Genomic DNA, 21,257 nt, shown 5'->3' with positions numbered 1-21,257 from the left:
AAGCTGACAGTGACCCAAAGTGAACGCTTCTTAAGTGGAAGATTTATTAACTTCTATTTTCTCTAAAATGAGAACATAGTCAGGCGAAGCTCTTCAAATTCCTCAAGACACTGAAAAGGTCTGCCTTCCTCCTCCACCTCCTCCTCCCCAGAAAGTCACTAACAAAACCACAGCTCACAAAACACAAACTCACCGTGTAGAACCACAGCAGAACAGGAAACACTTAGCAAGCAGGAATGACTCACGAGTTGCCAGTGCCCGGGCTTGGCTCTGACCTGAACCTGGGTTTATCACTTATTAGGAAACGTGGGGCAGGTACTTTCATCCCCCAGGGTCACTGGAAGCATTGGAGGAAACAGATCCTGGCAATTGCCTGGCGTGTGCGGGTGCTCGCCATGTAAGAGCTGTGACAGAATGTTGAGTTTTCTGACTTTGCCAACTCCCAGAGCTCGTGTGGAAGATCAGCCCATCTGTCTGCATGGGAAGCTGGAGCTGGAGTGGGCAGCAGGAAAGGTCAGTTGTCAATCAGTAGGATCGCGGTCTCTAACACTCCTACCGCCGAGTCTGGTTATGCCACCGCCGGCTTGTTTGAACTGCATTGCCTGTCAGGGAATCAGGCTCAGTCAATGGTGCTTATTATTCCTTTTAAATTTTCTCTTTCTTTCTTTCTTAAAATGTGTGTGTCTGTCTGTCTGTCTCTGTGTGTGTTTGTGTCTGTATCTGTCTCTCTCTCCCTCTGTGTGTGTGTGTGTCTGTCTGTCTCTGTGTGTGTGTGTCTGTCTGTCTGTCTCTGTCTCTGTCTCTCTGTGTCTGTCTGTTTGTCTCTATCTCTCTCTGTGTGTGTATGTGTGTCTCTGTGTGTGTGTGTGTGTGTGTGCGTGTCTGTGTGTTCTGTCAAGGAGCTTGGGTAGAGGTCAGAGGACAACCTTAAGAGTTGGTCCTCACCTCTCACCTTGTTGGAAATAGGCTTCTTGCTCTCTGCTCACACCCCAGGCTAGCTGGCATAGAAGCTTCTGCTGTCTCTGCCCCCAGTGGGGGAGCCCTGGGATTAGAGATATATCCAGCTTTATGTGGGCTCTGGAGATTTGAACTCAGGCCCTCACGCTTCTGTGGCAGGCACTTTCCCCACTGTACCATCTCAGCAGCCCCTTTCTTTACTGTTTTTTACCCTGTGTTTGAATTTGAGGTCCTGAGTTGTCTAGCAGAGACTCAGCTAGCTGTCTTGATCGCTATTTTGAGCCAGTTCTCGGGAAATGAACCTGGAAAGAGCACTCTTACCTTATTATAATTTATATTATTATATTTGACAAATTATACCTTGATCAATAGATTCTTTGGCAGAATATATATATTCCTCTAAGTCTGTTGCAGTGGTTTTTATTTTAAAGTTTGTCTGGAATTGTTCCAGCTTTTCTCGTGTTTATATCATGTGGGTTTTCCCAATTATTTTTTTGCTTGGGGTTTGCTATTCCATTGGCTTCTCTTGCAATGTTTCCAGGTTATCTTGCTTTATCTTTCAAAGCAATCTCATACAAAGCATGTCAGTTTTAAAAGTCTGATTTGATAATCTCTGTTGTTACTGTTATTTTAATTGGGAGCATATGTCAAAGGACACGTGTGGAGGACAGAGGACAACTTTGTGGGTTTTCTCCACCCCTTTACATGCATCGAGGGGATTGAGCTCAGGTCAGCAGGCTTGCGCTGTCAGGCAGCAGGAGACTTTACCCCCTGAGCCATCCCACCAGCCCAACCGTTGTCTTGTAATCAGAAGGTTTATTCTGCTTATATTAATATTATTATAAGAGAATATAAGTGGTTACATTCCTTTTCATTCTTTAAGTGATTACTGTAAAAATCGTAATATGGACCCCTGATGGTTCTTGATGTCAATAATTAGCACATGTGCGTTTTCTAGACGAGCCAGACTGAGCGTGTTTGCCCTTGTGTGTCGCTGGGCATCCTTACTGAGTCATCATGCTTCCACACGCCATTTTGTACTGTAGGTCTGCTGATGGCAAAAGCACAACCCTTGCTTCATTTGTATTTGATTTTCACTTGTGTCTGAGGTATATGAGTATGTGTATGTATGGATGCATCCACTTGTCTGTGCACGTAGAAGATCGGGGCTTGGCCTTGGTCGTCTTTGTTCTTTGAGACAGGATCTCTCGCTGAACCTGAAGCTTTTTGTTTGGGCTATGCCAAGGAAGTCCCTGAAGTTTGCCTTGTCCCTGCACCCCCGCTTTCCAGTTACAGACACTCTTCTTACCCCTGGCCTTTTACACAGTGCTGGAACTGAGCTCAGTCCCTCGTGTTCACACAGTGCTGGAGTCTGGGCTCCGTCGCTCAGGCTCACACAGTGCTGGAGTCTGCACAGTGAGCACTCTACCCACTAAGAAAGCTCCCCAGATCCTTATCTTCATTTTTTAAAAGAGTTTTCTTTTTCTTCGCCGGCATGGAATTCTATATTGAGATGTCGACTCAGTCATAAGTCTTTATTCCCTTTAGAGAATATGCTTCGATTATTCTGTCATTTTTTTAAAATATCTTTTATTCCTCCTTCCCTAAGTTAGGGATGAGCAGCTGGACTGTTCCAAGCCCAGGGATGATCAGCTCTGTGTAGACCCTACATGATTTTATAGAATTTCTTAATCCTTAATCCATCTCTGACAGTCTTATGTCAGTTTCCCCTAAAACACTGTTTTCCTTCTTCCTTTTCCAGGCCTCCTGTGCCCCCCGTGACATGTATGGTAGCTCTTTTACCATGAGTAGCCTTGGTTCTGTGCTTTGTCAAAACCTGTATCCCAGTTTTCTTGAGCCGCTTCTCCTGACTGGCCCTTCAGCCCACTGATCTTTTCCGCCGCCGAGTCCTCTCTGGGGTTCTGCTGGGTTCTGCGCTGTAGTCTCAGTCTCGCTCGCTTTATTTTGCAGTTCTGAAGTTTCCACTTGACTTCTTTTGACATCATCCTTGTGTTTAAGTAGCATCTTTTCGTCTTCAGCCCACTCTTTCTGCCTTGTTTTCCGTTACTGGGAGGCCCATTCTGGCTCTGATCTCTGATTCTCATGGGGTTTGTTTGGCTTCCGGTCTTGGGTTCTGACCCTTTGGTCGTATCTCTATACACGTCTGGTCGTTGTTTTGTTTTTGTTTGTTTGTTTGTTTATTGTGTTTGAAAACAATGCAGAAACTCCGGGAGATTACATCCTCCTTAGAGGAAACACTTTTCTTCTGGCAGGCGCTGATGGCAGAGGCAATCCTTCATCCAACGTGGGATTAAGATGTGACACGGTGCAGTCTCTGTTTGTCTTGCTCTTACTCCAAGTTAGGGATCAGTGAAATCCTGGAGTATTGGTTTCATCTGTGCATGGCGGGAACAGTGCATGCGTGCACCTGCGTGTATCTATGTGCAGAGTCCACAGAAGGACCGAGTGCTCTGTTCCTGTCCACTGTCTTCCCTTGTGACAAGGTCTCTCACTAAACCTAGACCTAGGCTGGCAGCCGCCAAACCCTAGCAACGCTGTTTCTGCCCCCAATACTGGTGAGGTAACAGATGCCCATGTAGCCACATCCAGGTGTTTTACATGGGTGCTGAAGATTTGAACTCAGGTCTTCATGGCTTATTTGGCAAACACTCTGATCTTCTAAGCTGCCTTCCCAACTCCACCAGCCTAGGGATCCTTGGCTTCTTGCTAAGGAACCCCTTTCTGCTTGGATTCTCTCCTATTCCCTCCCAGCTTTTCAGCGATTCTTCCGAAAGCAACACCATCCACAATCTCCAGGTGCACTCCGAGCTCTCACATTGTCTACGATTTCTTCCCTTTGTGTCTGAGCTGCCCTAGTGACATTTGTCTCAACAGCCCAGTGAGACAGGAAAACACTAAGGTGTCATGTTGCTATAGCTCATGACTTGGTAGATGTCTTGAGAGAAAAGAAGGTAGAGGCTGGACTTAACTCTGACCACCCTCGCTCTCGAAGACCCTGGGTCCTCAAGCCTGGCCTTCCTTGTCTTCAGATGCCTCAAAACATTCTTCCTAGCTGGAAGATGGTGGTGCACACCTTTAATCTCAGCGCTCAGGAGGCAGAGGCAGGCAGATCTCTGTGAGTTTGAGGTCAGCCTGATCTACAGAGTGAGTTCCTGGACCGGCTCCAAAGCTACAGAGAAACCCTGTCTTGGAAAACAAAACAAAACATAAAACATTCTTCCTAGTGTTGGTTTTTATTGTGATTGAGAAAGTGAGCTAGAAGTTCAAGTTATGCTACATAGCATCAACACCGAGCTGGCCACGTGAATGTCTGTGTGTGCCTGGTGCCCGCAGAGGTTAGAAGAGAGAGTTACATCCTCTGGAACTGGAGTTACAGATGCAGGTAAACTATGCATACACGTAGAATAAAATTTAAAATACACCTTTTTAATGAAGGAAATGGACAATTCCAAGTATGCAGAACTAGGGATGTAACCCATGATGGACGCTTACCTGGCCTCTGCAAGGTTTCCCATCATTGGGGGGAAAGTTGTCATTTTAAGCTAGGAGTAGCAGCCCCTTCCTGTAATCCAAGCCCTCTGGAGGTGGAGGCAGAGGATCAGGGTCCACTTCAGCTCTGCAGTGCATTCCAGGCCCGCCAGGGCTGTATGAGACCCTGCCCCAAAGAAAGGAGCAGAGGGAGAAAAGAGAAAGAAAATTACAGCAGAATAATAGACTGATAAAGTGTCACTGACATGTTAACAAAAAACCCTAAGCAACAACAACAGAGAAAAGCTATGATATTAATATTAAAGATGAACAAGAATAAAGGAAATGGCTATGCGCTTCTCCCCAGCATGCCAGCGATCTGAGAGATGAGAATGCTGCTCCTGCCTGTCAGTGTGTGGGGTGGAGCTCTGGGAAGGTCCAAGCGTGTTCATCAGACTCACTGCTTAGAAGCAATGCTTCATTTCAGAGCTGCCTGGCTCCGTGGCTGTGAGGGGGAGGTGAGGCCGACCACGTAAGAGTGTGTCGCAGACCAGGTGCCTCATCTCCTTGGGGACCAAGCCTTCCAGCACCGGCCTTTCTGGAGAATGCCTTGTACGGAAACCACAACACAAATGTAACATCAGGCTGTGAAACTGGAAGCCTGTGTGTGGCTGGTGGGAGTCTTAAAAAGTGTGGGAATTATAAGGAACAGGCTGTTAATGTTTGATCAACATTAACGTTTTAGCTAATGTTCAGTTCACATGGAAATTTGGCTCCATGTGTGGGGTGTGTGTGTGTATGTGTGTGTGTGTGTGTGCGCGCAGTTCAAGAATACATGGATCCAGGGCTGAGAGATGACTCAGTCAGTAAAGCTCTTGCCTCACAAGCATGAGGACTTGAGTTCAAGCCCTAGAACCCACCCTGACATTGCACAGTTGTGATCCCATCGCTAGAAAGGTGGGGCTCACTGGCCAACCAGCCTAGGCAACAAGCCAAAGTCTCAGGCCAAGAAGACCCTGTCTCAAACACATTCAAGATTCTCTCCTGATGCTACACACACACATACAAAAGACAGGTATATGCAAATTATAGACAGACAGACAGATAGATATTTCTTAAATGAATAGCCAGATGTTGTTCATCGCAGTATTGCCTGGAATGGGTGAGAGATGGTAGCTAGCTACCTGGATGCCCCCACCACGGCGGTGCACTTGTGGCTACAAGTTAGGCTTCCACCTAGCAATGCATGTGTTTGAAAGTCGTATTGCAGATTGAAGATAAAAGTCTAACAAGCAGGATTGGAGAGATGGCTCAGCGGTTAAGAGCACTTTACTGTTCTTCCAGAGGTCCTGAGTTCAATTCCTAATAACCACAGGGTGGCTCACAGCCATCTGTAATGGATTTCTTCTGGTGTGCATGAAGACAGAGCATTCATAAACATAAAATACATGAATAAATAAATCTTCGGACAAAAAGCCTAACAAGCATGTAAATTAGAGCAGGTGCCATCCATAAGACGGCATAGTGACTATATTTACATATGGTCTGTAATGACCACATTTACATATTTGATACACTAGAGATTAGAGTCATTGTCTAGAGTCCAAGGGGAAATGAACCAAGAAGGAAAAGGTTTGATCCGATCGAAAGATGCTGGCTACTAAGTATAATTTCTTCTTTTTATTTTTTTAAATTGACAAAGGATTTTGTATAGCACAAGCTATCCTTGAGGTCACTGTGTGTGTGTGTGTGTGTGTGTGTGTGTGTATGTTTGCGCGCGCGCACTGTGTGCACACGCCATGCCCAACTTTTTTCGTGCTGCTGGGATTTGAATTCAAGTCCTCATGAACAGGGGGCAGTTTACCTTCCCAGCTTTCTTGTTTCTCCCCCTCCCTCTCTCCCTTCTTCCCTCCAGCAGGTGCTAATGGGGTAACAGGATGACGGATACTGCATTGGGTCCTGTGGGGAAAACAGAATTGATTTCCAAGCCACTGACAGCTTAGGTGGGAGAGCACATAAAATCCACCAAAGCTTTAATCACTTTCTGTCCCATAGCAGAGACTCCAGGACGAACACCCAGCGGAGTGTAAAGTCAGTAAGGGCCGTTCGGATATGAGGAAGCTCTTAGGAGTGCCAGCAGGACTGTGTAAATTCCCCAAGTCATGTGACAGAGACTGGACGTGTCTCTCTGCTGTCTGTTCTGAAAATATATATTCCCAGGCTCTCTAGAGCAAACAACTGTGGGGACCGGAAAGACGTGTAAATAAGAAAAATGGGAGGGGGGCCAAGGGGATGAGAATCAAACATGGTACGGCCAGCGGCAAACGCCAGTCTTGTACCTTGACCAGCAAAGCCATGGGGCTATTCTCTCATTTCCAAGAGAAGGCAAGTGCCTAGGTTGTCATGCGGTGTTGTCTTGTTAAGCCCTTCCAACTATTTCTACGAGTTCTAAGTACCAGGAAGAAAGCAATTTGTGCCGTTTTAAAACTGGGCTTGGCAGTTTAGCCGCCCCGACCTCTGATAGCCATACTCAGTGACAGCGAGATGACATCTGGGGACCAGGGTTTTTACATCATCTGTCTTTTAAAATTGTTATGCCCTGACCCCCTGGAAAAGGAAGGAAATGGTGGGGGTTCTGCGTAAATTTCTGTCACCTACAGTCAGGTGGCAGACTCAAAGTCTGTTGCTGCAGAGGGTGCAATCCACCACGCAGGGCGAAAGGAAGCAGACACCCAAACCTCCACCCTGTAATGCCTGTGGCAGTTTGGGAACAAGGAGTTGGACACTTCTGCAATGCCTGTGTATGTGGGAACAACAGGACCAATAACTATCTGTTCGTGTAAAGTCCCAAGTGCCCATTGATTTGTGTGGGAATCTCTCGCCAGTTTAAAAGCTATATATAAAGCACTTTCAGGCTGAGGGGCACTGTTCTGTGGGTAGGGTGCCTGTTGGAAGAACACAAGGATCTGAGTTTGAATCCCCCTCACCCACATCAAAAGCTGGGCGCCATGGTGCACAGCTATAACCCCAGTGCCTGGGGGAGGAGACTGGAGGAGGATCCGGGGGTTTCTTGTCCAGCTGACTAGCCGTAGAGTCAGCTGTAGACTCAGTGAGATGTTGTCCGGAGAAATTAAGGTAGAGACATGACTGAGGGAAAGACATCCCAACATCAATCAATCTATACCCCCTACATGCACTTGTTTGGGTGAATATACCCTCACACGCAAGTGTGCACATGCACACATCTACCATACACTTTCGAAAGCTATACACAAAAGTGTATAGGAAACTAATAGAAAAATAGTGTAGCCACAACCTTGCTTGCAGACTAAGTTGCTTAGTGTGCTTGCAGTCACAGTTGACAGACTTTTGTTGTGGAATATTATTTTAACTGGGCAAAGATGTGTTACATTTGTTTATGCTGTGAAATATTACTTTAACTGTGTAAAGATGTTACATTTGTTTAAACCCTCCCCCCCCCCCCCCCGTTTGTTCAACAATGTAAGAATGTGTGTTTAATTTGTTTCACCTTGCCTGCCTAAGGCACCTGATTGGTCTAATAAAGAGCTAAATGGCCAATTAGCTAGGCAGGAGGAAGGCTGGGCAAGGCTGGGAGGTACAGAGAACAAACAGGAGAAGGAATCTGGCGGGGGGGGGGGGGGGGGGGAGAAGAGGATGAGGGAAAAGGAGAGGGACACGCCTGGGACAAGAAGCCTGATGGCTGCCAGCCAAACACAGGAAGCAGTGAAAATAAGATATATATAGAAGGAAAGAAAAGTGAAAAAGCCCCAAGGCAAAAGGTGGTTAAAGAGAAACAGGTTAGTTTAAGTTAACAGAGCTATCCAGAAACAGCCTAAGCTAGGCTGAGCATTCCCAACTAGTAAGAAGTCTCCATGTCATGATTTGGGACCTGGTTGATGACCCAAAAGAAAAAGCCTGGTACAAATTTTTCTCTTCCAGACATTAAATATCTTCACCTTTGGGGAGCCACCCACAGTCTCTGTCTGGACTCTGCCCCGAGGTTGTAGTGTAATAGGAACCATGGGCGTGACAGTAGGTTGTAGTGTGTTGGATTTTTGCTTGTGGACACTGACATTTTAGTTTTCTATCATCTTCACTTGTTGGGGAATAGTATTCTCTTTTTAAAAAATCTTTATTTATTATGTATACAATATTCTGTCTATGTGTATGTCTGCAGGCCAGAAGAGGGCACCAGACCTCATTACAGATGGTTGTGAGCCACCATGTGGTTGCCTGGAATTGAACTCAGGACCTTTAGAAGAGCAGGCAATGCTCTTAACCGCTGAGCCATCTCTCCAGCCCCAGGAATAGTATTCTTTTGGCTTTCATTAACCCTTTAAAAATGTGGCAACCTGGACCCGGGGCATGACTCAATAGTAGAGCGCTTGCCTTGCATTGCAAAGCCCTGGGTCCAATCTCTATCGCTGCAAAGAAAGAAACAGGAAAAAATTGAGAGCTAGTCCTAGTTCACAGGTTGGAGTAGGAGACAGGCTGGAGTTGGCCTGGGGCCGAGGGGATTGTTCAGGGAAAGACCCTCAACTGATATAACAAGTGATGCTGATCCAGCTGAACTCCCAGGGTCTACTTCCCAGCTTAGAGCCCTAGCGAGCCCTCCCCTCCTGAGTTCACAGTCTGTCATTCCCATCCACAGTACTGGTTTTTGCTTGTTCGCTTGCTTGTTTTGTTTCAGGTCTTTAAAAATATGTGCATTTGTATGTACTGGTGTTTAAGAGGTCGGAGATAGATCCTAGAACTGATTGTTGGTCCAGAACCTCCTGATGCAGTGTTTAGCACCAAGCCTGGGTCCTCAACAAGAGCAGCACACCCTCCCGACCCCTCAACAAGAGCAGCACACCCTCCCAACCCCTCAACAAGAGCAGTACACCTTCCCAACCCCTGAGCCTTCTCTCCGGCCCATACTGTTCCCCTTTGATCTCATGCATCTTAACAGTGTACAATCCTGACTTGTGTGTTTGGGGCTTCATAGATTCTGCTTCTTTGCTGGACTCTGATCGTCTATCACCATGCTGCATGGGCTGCCAGTCAGTCCTCTGAGCATGCTCTGTCAAGGCCCCATCTTGTGGGATGCATGGGCACTTGGTGGCTGCCTCAAGCTCGTCCCTTCTATATCCTGCCTCCTAGTCTGCACCATGGTCTTTTCAGGCAGGCATTTTCATGGTCTCCGTCTCTTAGACTTACTCAAGTCAGCAAATATCAGAACTAGGGAGAGTTGAATCCGTGGTGTTTCTGGGGTGGACCTGGTCCACTAGGTATAGTGGACCACCGTGGCCATGGTGTGTCCATCAGTGCAGTATTAACTGACTATGCCCGGGGTGGCCTCAGCTTAAGAAATGCTCAGTAAGTATTGCTTCTCCCTGACTAATAGCAGCACTCTCTAGTGAGTATCATGAGTTAAAGTCTAGGTCATTCATGGCTGCCCCGCATGCTGTGAGCTTTAGCTGGCAGCCCAGTGAGCAGATAGTTACAGTGCCAGTGTGGGAGGCTTCGGGGAAAAGTTAAGAAACCCCATGTTTCTGTGTGTTCCACACACACACTTCCACCCCCAGCCCTGTGACCTGTCAAACTCTGAAGCAATTCCAGCCTCAGGGCTTGCTTTCTCAGAAGGGTAGCTGCTCTGGGCTATAGGGCACACCACCTAGAGGCGCTCAGGTCCTAGGGGAGGAACCCAAGCGAGTGCCTGCTCTCTAGCCCTCTCTTGACTTTTCATTTTGCAGCGGCATCTCACAAAGTTGCCCAGACTGGCCTTGAACTTGCTCTGTAGCCCAGGCTGGTAAGAACATGGAATTCTTCTACCTGGGCATCCCACGTAGCTGGGACTACAGAGTTGTGATGCCAGGGCCCATCCTAGAGGCACTTGTGAAACACTGTGACTGCCCTCTGCGTCCTTCTCCACCTGTGCCAACAACACATTGCCCACTTTTCTACCGTAGCCACAGCCAACTCTGAGTGCCCTCCCCAGCCCCTCTAGTCTCTGAAAGTTGAAATACCAGTCCTTTCCTCCCCTGTCACCCCTTCTTCCCCTGGGATGTCTCCCCGGTTCGAAGGCAATCCAGAACAGAGACCAAAACACAATACTTCCAATGGGAAAACTCAGAGCACGGGAGGGGGCGTTCTCATGGAATGGGTATGCTCTCCAGGGGCAAGGACTTCATTTCCATTTTGACAAAAAGGTTGTGAATTTGTATAATATGGAATCTATTAGAAGGTTGGGAATAGGAAATCAGCTTTTGATATTTACATCCTTAGGGAGAGAAAGATGATTCATTAGCAATGATGCATAATTCTGAATAAATCCCATTTCCCTTTGTCTCCGCTCAGGTACAAGGCAATGTTAGAAGTGGTGATCTCACCCAGCCTCGCAGCAAGCAGTGACTGCAAGGAATCCCTGACGTGGAGCGAAGGCAACGCTGCCCTGGGGGCTCTGAGTGACAGAGAAGGTAGGCCTCTGTGGAAACTTGACTGGACAAGTTCAAAGGGCCTTGTTCATTTGTGACAGATGGAGGTCCCCATGGTACCCTTCCCAAAACCTGACACTCACACTGATGGTTCTAGAACAGAAGTTGAGTGCACATGGATCACAGTATTGTCTGTCATTCAAGCGACAGGTATACGTGGTCATGTTCTTAGCTGCCCTTCTTGGTCTCTGGTTCCAAGAAATCCTGACATTTGCTATGAAGGACAGTCGCCTTGGGTGCATTCCTAGCCCTACCTAAGGCACGACCTGTTGGGTTTCCACCTCTGTTCCTCAGCTCCCTGCTGCCATCACCTCCTCCCAGCAGGTGTCGGGTTCACAGGATTCTGTGCCCAAGATGAGAACTTGTCTGCCTGTTGCTTTCAGGTTGGGTTGAAGTCAAGGAAGCAGAAGACAGTTAAAGTTGTTTAGAAAATTATTGGCAAATGATGCTGCCAGACTAGTCTTCTCTAGAACAATCTGAGCTATTGTTTGCTCTGCTGGGTTTGTCAGCCTTCCTGGTAGAGCCTGAGGTGAGCAGAGGCATTCAGCCATCATGCTGAAGCATTGGACTTAACCCTGTCTCCGGCAGTGTGCCCAGGGATCCACCGCCAGCCCTGTCCTCAGACCCCCAGCTTGTTCTCTTTTCTGGGCTCTGGGTGATGCCAGGTCACGGGACAGGAATGCTACAGGACTGTCACAAATAACCAAAAGGTCGTGTGTCCGATGCAAATCCCAGGGAACTTTTTGAGAACAAATCCAGGCTTCTCCGAGTAATTCTTCTGTCACCAAGACAATGAATGGCATTGCCCTTGCATGCTGACTATGACGTTAGACAGCCCTGTTCAAAATCTCACCACAAAGGTGTGGGCTCAGAGACCAGGCAGGGGTGGGGGAGGGGGTACTGGCAATTCTCCTGGTATCTTCAAGCATCTGTGAAAGCAGCCCTCTTTGAGGGGTCAAAGACCTTCATTGTTTTCTTTCTGGTTAGAGGCCCAGGCCAGTTCCCTACTGTGTCTCCAAATCAGCTTGGGAAGGGTCTGAGCTGTGGGAGTGGGGAATCCAGAACTGACTCCCGGGCCAGCCACTCCCCAGCCAAGCAATCTTTCTGAGTCTCAGTTTCCGCCCCTGTTGAATGGGCTGTGATAATAACCCACTCTGTAGAGTGCCATACAGGGGATTAAATGAGGTTCTGGTGTGTGGCAGCCTGGCCCACTGGCGGGGGTGTCATAGGAAATGATTAACTAGACCATTGTCTCTCTCTGAGTCGATTAACCACAGGGATCAGAGGCAGGGTGGGAGTCTGGCCCTAGGCCACTCCTTTGTTCTGCCTTCACTGTGTACTGTGCACAGTCTATTACTTTGGGAAAAGTGGGAAAAGTGCCCCTCAAGATCTGCTTTCCCTTGAGGTGCTGGGTCCTTCAGCCCACCTTCCCACCTGGCAGGAGCAAAGGGGCAGTCGTCCCTTAGAGAAGCCCCCGCCCCCCTCCCCTTCATCTTTAGTGTTCCTGAGAATTGACTCTGTGGCAGGCTCTTCCTCATCTCTGGTTCCAAGAAATGCTGACATCGCCTCAGAACAGGGTCATTTTAGGGGTGCATTCCCAACCCAGTCCTGTGAATCCGGCTTCCACCTCCCCTCCTTCTCTTTTGCTACCTCAGAAAACACTTGGATGTCATTTTGAACTGGGGGCTCAGGGTGTGGCTCAGTGCTGGAGCACCTACCTCAGAGCGAAGGGGTGGGGGCATAGCTCAGCAACAAAGCATTCACCTGGAATCCACCCGTGGTAACTCCTCATCCCCACGTGTGCATTTAAAAGTCCTTCTATTTAGTAGATTGCTCCCTTCAGAATTATGGATGGATGGTGACTAGATGCATGGATGGATAAATAGGTGGGGGGCTGGATGAGCAGGCGAGTGGGTGGGTGGTTGTCTAGATGGGTGGTTAGAGAGATGGACAGATGGCTGGATGGGTGGGTGGGTGGATGGGTGAGCGCTTGGATGGTTGGGTAGATACATGGGTGAGTGCTTGGGCAGATAGATGTATGAGTGGTTGAGTGGGTGGGTGAGTGGTTGTGTGTTTTGAAACATGGCTGCAGACAGTAGTCTTGAGGGATGAGCTAATTTCAAGTCACTATTAGCTTTGAACCACAAGTAAAGTTTTCTTACCTTCCCCCTGCCCAGTTTCTTGCCTCCCTGAGGTTCAGGTCATAGCAACCTCCTCTTGGATTCTGTTCTAGTTTCATCTCTGTTGCTCTGATGAAACACTCTGCCCAAAGCGACTTAGGGGAGGAAAGAGCTTAATTGTCTTCTACTTCTGAGTCATAGTCCACCACTGATGGAAGTCAGGGCAGTAACTCGAAGCAGAAAGCATGGGAGAACGTTGCTCTCTGGCTTGCCCTAGGCTCATGCTCAAGTTGCTTTACTCTATAATATTCATTTATCACATGAAAATTATAAGGTGATTCATACATCTTAATTTTCTCGTTACCTGTACTTTTAACTAACCAACCTCGCCATCAACACCATCATCCCTTTGAACTATCTATAGCCCTTCTTGTGTGCATCAGTACTCATTCTGAACGATGGGTTCTGGTTGTAAAAGAAGCTAGGTCCGGGGACTGGAGAGATGGCTCAGTGGTTAACAGCATTGCCTGCTCTTCCAAAGGTCCTGAGTTCAATTCCCAGCAACCACATGGTGGCTCACAACCATCTGTAATGAGGTCTGGTGCCCTCTTCTGGCCTGTAGGCATACCTGCAGAAAGAATATTGTGTACATAATAGATAGAGAGATAGAGAGATAGAGAGATAGAGAGATAGATAGATAGATAGATAAGCAAGCTAGGTGCTTGCAGGCATCTTCTCTGTTTTTGTCCATTAGTTCAACAAAACCACAATCCATGCTGTCAGTTAGCTTTTTTATACTTCCCAGGACCACATATCTAGGGAGGGTGACATCCTTAGTGGGTTGGGCCCTCCTGCATCCATTAATAATCTAGATGATCTCCCATAGACATTCCCACAGACCCATCTAGGCGATTCCTTGGTGTCAGTTGAGGTTCCTCTCTCAGTTGACTCCAGGCTATGTCAAATTGGAAATGAAAGATAACTAGGACCTTCTTGACCTTGTCAACTTGACCCACAAGTACATCACTTTTAAACCATAAACTTTTCATCCTTCGTCCCCAAGACCTTACATTAATGTCACATCATAGAAGATCTACAGCTTTAAAAGCCGCAGTCTTTACATTTTTCAACACTTTAGAAGTCCAAGGTCTCTTTTAAAATCCAAAGTCTCTTACAAGTTGCAAGCTTTCTTATTCCAAAAGGAAGAACCAAGGTGGTGCGTCTGCATAATCAGATCAAAGCAGAACTAAAACCCGGCAATGTGGATCCAAGTTCTGTATCTCCGCGTCTGCCATCTGGAGCTCATTGTGATCTTCAAGACTCCCAAGGGCTCGGGCAGCCCCCACTTCCCCGGCTCTGCCATCTGCATCACACATAGCCTGTCTCGTAGCCTGAGGTCAGGTCCTCGCCACCCTTGTCTCTGTCCTTGGTAGACATCCCACATCCCAGCATCTCCAATATCCTGAATCAGCATCTCCAGGGAGCTGAGGCCACACCTTCGCCAATGGCCTCTCAGTGCCAGGCCTCAGCTGCACTCCGTGACCCCTTTAATCATGTAGTTTTCATGCCTTCAAAACTGGTACCACATGGGAGCACATACATTTTCAAGTTCAGGTGCCACTTGAACATTAGCTTCTAGGTGCGGCCATGAGGAAATAACTTTCCATCGTCCCGGTGAAGCACAGAGAAGACTTCACCTCAGTGATCTGGTCTCTTTTTAATCACGGCTGATTCTTCAACCCCAACTGACCAGCAAGCATGGGTGTTTAATTTAAAATATCACACAAATGGCTCAGATAGAGACCTTGCTACCCTCTGAAACCTCACGAGCCAGGCCTCCACTGTCCACACCTCTCACTGTGTTCTTAGTGTCCCAACTCCCACAGAACATTCCATCAATCTCCAAACACTCAACCCTTTTCCCCTAGCTTCCATTCCAAAGCCCTCCCCGGTCCTCCGATAGAACACTCCAAAGGCACAAATCCCACATGCTTGGGATTTGTGCTTGGGATTTGCTGGGTGTGTCCCAGCAACCTCTCCACTATTCTGTGACTAGGAGAAAATTGTTCTAACCAAAAGCGACTTGGGGGGAGGAGGAGGGTTTGTTTGGCTTACACTTCCAGGTGACAGCCCATCACTGAGGGACGTCAGGGCAAGAACTTGAAGCAGAAGCCATGGCGAAACCCTGCTCGGTGACTCACTCTCTGGCTCGCTCCTGGGCTCATGCTTGGCTGACCTTGTTAATACAGCCAGGGATCATTTGCTTAGGGATAGGGCCACTCATGGCGGCTATTTCCTCCTACATCAATTAATAATCAAGACGTGTCGTTCTCCCCCCCCCCCCCCCCGCAGACATTTCTGCAAGCCAATCTGATCTGGGCAGTTCCTGAATCAAGGCTTGTCTCCAAGTTAATTGCCAAGATGACAGTTAATGCTAACAGATTCTCTCAGAAATAAAATAGACAGCACTGAGGTGAGCACAGTGCTCATGGCTTGCAGTAGCCCCTGGGCAAGCCCATCTCGTTCTTCCTTCGTTTCTACCCAGGCGATAGTTGGGTCTGAATCATATCCTGCTTTCTGAGAGGAAGAGGTAAAGGTTCTGAATACCAAGGCGCCAAGGGGAAGATTCCTCTTTGAAAGTGTTGGTGCTTCTCTGCAAAGTTTCAGCCGTAATCTCGTCAAGCGTTTGGGTGGAGGTGAACCCGCCCCCCAGGAGCAGGCACCCGACTCTCTGACTTCCTGCCCACTCCTGTCTCGGACTGAGTTTTTTCTGTTTTATTCTGGCCAGCTCCAGTCTGAAGCTAGTGAGCTAGGTGCTGACCCAAGAAACACAATCTACTTTCTGCTCCTTCTCTGCGCTTTCGAGCAGCTTCCAGGAGGCCACTGTGGGTCCTGAGGATGCTTCAGATCCCGCTCTAGAAATGAGGATTCCGCCATGGCTCCCAGTGAGCCTCTGCTTTACACGCTCCCTCTATAGCCCATGTCTGCCCTGTGTTCTGGTTGCCCCTCGCTATGCCTACTGCTACTGATTTTCCCTTAGAAAAAAAGAAAAGCAACAACCTAGAAATGAATTCCCTTTAAGAGAACAACTTGAACCAGCTTTAGAAAAGTTTGGCTGCTATTGCCTCGCTACGCTCTTAACATGCATTAAAATTAACTTGTGATGGTTTCCACAGAGGAGCGCATATTTCCGACTCCCTAAATTATACTCTGAGACATGTTTCCCATCTACCTCTACTCTCAGCAACACCACTGCAAGGGCCAAAAGAAGTATTCGCTTGTCAAAGCGCCCCCATGAGAAGAGACCGAGGCATACTTCTGGACTCTTACCAGTGCTCTTCCGGGTTGAGAGTGATGTCAGTCACACACTTGGGGAAGATGAGAGGATGCGCTGGATGACACATATATCCTTGCCTCGAGACATTGTGCTGGCATCAGAAGCCATCTTGAGTCACTGAAGACCAGCTAAGAGTCAGCCCAGGGGCTCAGTAAGGCTGTGTACCAGTCGTAACTGCTGTCAGAGTCATTAGCTTGGTGACATCGCTGTGAGGATGGAAAGGCATGCCGAAACCCAATGAACTCTCAGGAGAGAACAGTTGCCAGGGGATGGGGCAGGAAAGTGAAAAGATAAGAATAGCTGGGGCTGGTATTTGGTAGCGTGGGTTTCCTCTGCAGGTCCCAACTGTAGCTCCATGCTTCAGATGAGAAAAGTGAGCCTCCACAAGAATGACCGACATGGTGCCACTCTGTCACGGTGCACAGAGCCAAGGTTTAGTATGGAACCTGAGCTCTTGAGCCTCGTCTGTTTCCTCTCCAAAGACATTAGGTCAGCCAGTTGTGAGATCTGGCTTGTAGATTTGGCTCACAGTGAGTAATATCAGTACTTATGGAGTTCACGAGTGAGCAAGTAACTGGGTGTATCCTTCACACAAGCACACACACACACAACGCATATAGTGTGTTCACATACACAATCACATAGCTGTATACACACACATACAGGCTTTTACTGTAGTTTCTGCTTATTAAAACTGGGCCTTGGGCTGGAGAGATGCTCAGCAGTTAAAAACACACACCCAATCGTTGCAGAGGACCAGAGTCCAGTTCCCAACACCCAAATAAAGCCACTCACTACTGCCTATTACTCCAGTTCCTGGGGATCTGATGCCCTCTTCTGGCCTCTGCAGCCACTGCACTCACAGACTGGGGGCTCTGCTCTGTACTTGGGGCTGGTTGGCCTGGCTGCCTTCCTGCTCAATCCAGAGTCTCTGACCTACATGGTGTCCCACCGTAGTCCCATTACTCCTAGACACAGGCCAACTATCAATGAAGTCTATCCATCCTGTCCAGGAGGAACACAAGGGGAGGGGAAGGGGAGTCTGCCCCACCTTCTCAATCCCTAGATGTTCCATGATGGCAAATTTAAATGTGATACAGGAGGTAAGAGGTTAAAAACTAGTTTTCAAAAGAATAGTCTGCAAGAGAAAAAGCACTCTGCACTCCCAAGTGCCTATCCTGCCCCCCACTCTCCTGGCTGGGTGGACAGCAAATGTGAGGAGCAGGAGACAGGAGGCCTGGCCGTGTCCAGGGGGGAAAGGCAGGTGGCTGAAGGGGTCAGGAAGGGGGTGGAGGTGAGGAAGCCAGAAGCCTGAACAAAGCCACCATGCCAATCACTCCTTGGCAACCAGAAGACACTCATTTCCAATGCCTGGAACAATAAGTTAATGGGAGCCCATAGGAATATTGTTTCTGCGGGTTCCGTTTTTGTAAGTATTTGCTTATTTATTAGTGAAAACATTAAAAGTGTTTAATTCAACGGTTTCTGAATTTGCCCTGAACACTTGAGCTTTTACCAATGGTGAGAGTGGCTGCTGCAGAGATAAGTGGTTCTTAGTCCTGGAAGAGGAGAAAGGGACCATGTTGAGTCTGCCTGGAGCAAAGACCTCAGGACCAAGAGAAGTGTCAGGAGGCACCAAGAGGGTGCCAGAACTTTCCTTGACACTGAGTCAGTGCTACTCTGTGGTTTTTAAGTATGGTTTATAAAGAGTATATTTTATGTCATCACACCATGCGTGTGCATAAACACACATACATACATACACACATACACACACATAAGTAGAGTCAGGCTGAACTCTGGTCATCTGACCATGATCCGTATATGCTGACACTGTGTGTAGTCATGCAGACAGTTCTGTGTGTCTAAGGTCAGCTATGACTCTATGTGAAGTTCAAGGAGGCACAGAAGAGTGTGTCTGAGGACTTGACAACAGAGATCAGGCTCATGTGACCCTTGGGTTCAGATTCAGACACGCTCAGTTTCCAGAGCTTCCAGACAGAGGGTAGGAGGAGGATGGCCTTGCCTGCCTTACAGTCCCATTGCCTCATGGTAAGGATTGAATGAGATCCTGTGTCAAAGTCATTACCACTGGGCCTGGTTCACCACTAACTCCTGAGGGAGTGCTTGCTGCAATCGTGCTGGTGGCCGTCTCTTGGCTTGTGGGGTCTGCAGGGCTGGACCACCAGGGTTCAGATCAGAGGCCCTGAGTGAGTTTCTCAGGACTGCCCCCCGCCCCGCAGCTCTTCACCTGGGGATTAAAATCATCAATGCAGAGAGAGGGATTCCCAGAAAATGATAAAAGATGGATGTTATCAGCCTGTGAGATGTGTGGGGGAGAAGCTCTGAGAATGCAGGTGGAGGAGGCTACCAAGTCCCAGAGTAAAGTGAGAGAGTTAGAGAGAGACTCAGAGTCAGCAGACTTGAAAAGTAACTCAGTGAATGAGTGTTCTTGACAGAGGTTTCTGTCCTGCCCAGTCCTGCAGCCATTCAGTCCCAAAGAAACACACAGAGGTCTACATTAATTATAAACTGGTTGGCCTAGTAGCTCAGGCTTATTATTAACTCTTACATCTTAAATTAACCCATAATTCTTGTCTGTGTTAGCCACATAACTTGATACCTTTTATCAGTGAGGCATCATCATCTTGCTTCCTCTGTGTCTAGGTAACGACTTCAGACTGAGCCTTTCCTATCTCCAGAATTCTCCTAGTCTGGTTGCTCCACCCATACTTCCTGCCTGGCTACTGGCCAATCAGCATTTTATTACACCAATACAAGTGACAAATCTTTACAGGGTACAAGACTCTTGTCCCACAGCAGAGTGTATCCTCTCTCCCCATCCAGAATTCAACCAGGCTACTTAAGGGCATAAAGTGTTGTTATTTGAAATAATGAGGCACAAGAATACTCCCCAGAGAACCACCCAGATCGATTTCACCTTAGAAAACAGCTGTCCCAGCTAAATCTGTTATGTTTCGTCATCACCCACAGTTGTTCCCTATGGTAGCTGAACAGCAGGTGTCCAGGAATGCAATCTAAGACATTTGTGTCAGGACCTCAGGGGTGAGCTAAGAAGCACCTTCCTTGGATGTGCTGGAGCAAGCCTAACTTGAACTGCACCAGCTAGAGTGTGTGTGTGGTGGTGGGGAGACAGGAAGGTGATGTCATCAGGTGATGTCATCAGGTGATGTCATCTGGTGATATCCAGGCTGGGGAGATGGCTCAGTCCGTAAAGTGTTTTCTACAGAAGGGTAAGGACCTGTATTTAACTCCCAGAACCTTTGTAAAAATCCTGGGCATGGTGGTCTACATCCCAGCACTGGAGAGGTAGAAACGGGAGGGTCCCTTGGAACTTGCTGGCTAGGCCACCTACTGGAGTGGGCATGTCCCAGGCCAATGGGAGACCCTGACTTAAAAAGCAAAGTAAACAGCTCCGGAGGAATGGCACCTGAGGTTGTCCTCTGGTCTCTAAGTGTCCAACCTTACACCGGCACAAGAAGAGGAAGGGGGAGCAAGTGGAGGAAGAGGGGTACTGGGAGGGAAAGACTAGAAGGAGGAGGAAGGGGAGGAGGGAGAAGAAGAGACAGAGAAGGAAGAGAAGGAGGAAAAGAAAGGAGAAGAGGAGGAGGGAGAAGGAAGAAGGGGAGGGAGAGGAAAGAGGAAGAGGAGGAGGGTAAAGGAGGAGGATGAAGATGAGGAAAGGTCATGTGGTTGGAGCCAGCCTGTCTTCATCCTGCAGCTCTTGGTTGCCCCCGTGATCATGTGACCTTCCGGCATATACTTCCTTTCTCTTTGGCCTCTGTTTCCCCTTCTGGGCAGCTTGTGGGGCATCAGCCTTACCTGATGTTCCGAGATGCTGTGTGTTTTCTGTGCCTGCCTTCCTACAGTGCCGGGAGAACAGGTGCACCCGGAGAGGGGCTGTGAGCCCACTCGGAGAAGAGTGCCCCACCTCTGAGAACTTTCTGCTGTAGAGAAAGTCCCCAGCGATGGCTCTCTAAGTTGCTCCCTACCCAAGTCTCTCTGAAGACACAGTTTGAGCTGAACATGACCTCAGTAGCTAAACCCTCATGTGTTTCTTTCTCTCTCCAGGCATCGCCAAATCGGCCTCTCCGAACTTGCCTCAGCTCTTTGCGAAGTGAGTACCCTGGCCATGTACATCCCCTTTATCTTACTTCTTCCTGTCCTCTTCTTCAGAAGAGGTATCTGGGGTGGGGTAGGAGTGCGCTGGAACTGTTTCCCTAATAGGAAGGCCAGCATGGTGGCAGCTGGATGGTCTTGCACTGATAATTTGACTGCCTGAACCTTGACTTCCCCGTCTGGGAAAAAGAACATCGAGTGGCCTGTCCTACAAAGTTAGTGAATGTGTAGATTGCTTAGAATGGGCTCTAGTGTCGTCTGCTGTTTACTTCTTTCTGGAGTTTGCTCTTTTTTTTATTATTATTTCCTTTCCCTATTTAGCACCCCCCCTTTCTCTTCCCCAGCCTCTGTCCCCTTCCTTTACCTTTTTCTGCGGTTTCCTCACCCCCATTTCCTGCTTCCTATTCACTTCATCCTTTCCCTATTCCTTTCTTCTGGCCCCAACACTCACCCAGGACTCCTCAGTCCCAAAATCCATATGAACCCTAGGATGAGAGAGGAGGAGACACAGCCCTTTCTTAGGGTTCCAGGCTTGTAAGGAGAGCCCTGGTACGAGGGAGGAGCGACACAGCCCTGTCTCAGGGTTCCAGGCTAGTGAGGAGACAGAGAGTCTGAGATTCTCACTGGTGGCATGAGTGTTCCACCATAAGATCAACCAAGGTCCAGAGGCCCAGGACTGGATGGGTACCAGGACCTTCCCTAGGGAAGCTCCAGTCC

General features: G+C 48.2%; 1 protein-coding gene across 2 annotated transcripts in view; it reads left to right on the top strand.

Moving 5' to 3' along the window:
- Eya2 (EYA transcriptional coactivator and phosphatase 2) overlaps nt 1–21,257 on the top strand; it is a 157,914-nt gene that overhangs the window by 56,478 nt on the left and 80,179 nt on the right. The window contains exons 1-3 of one of the 2 annotated variants that reach the window (XM_087911004.1): nt 251–513; nt 10,807–10,925; nt 20,493–20,538. In XM_087911004.1, the coding sequence (XP_087767130.1) occupies nt 479–513; nt 10,807–10,925; nt 20,493–20,538 (200 nt within the window). In that variant the 5' untranslated portion in view covers nt 251–478. Of the gene's footprint in view, nt 1–250; nt 514–10,806; nt 10,926–20,492; nt 20,539–21,257 lie in introns of those variants that run through there. The other variant, XM_087911005.1, reaches the window with a different exon arrangement.

The sequence above is a fragment of the Myodes glareolus genome, chromosome 10, assembly GCF_982192425.1.
Source record: "Myodes glareolus chromosome 10, mMyoGla1.1, whole genome shotgun sequence".
Taxonomy (NCBI): Eukaryota; Metazoa; Chordata; class Mammalia; order Rodentia; family Cricetidae; genus Myodes; species Myodes glareolus.
Note: the sequence above shows the minus strand (reverse complement) of the source record. Positions and strands in the feature narration are given on the sequence as shown.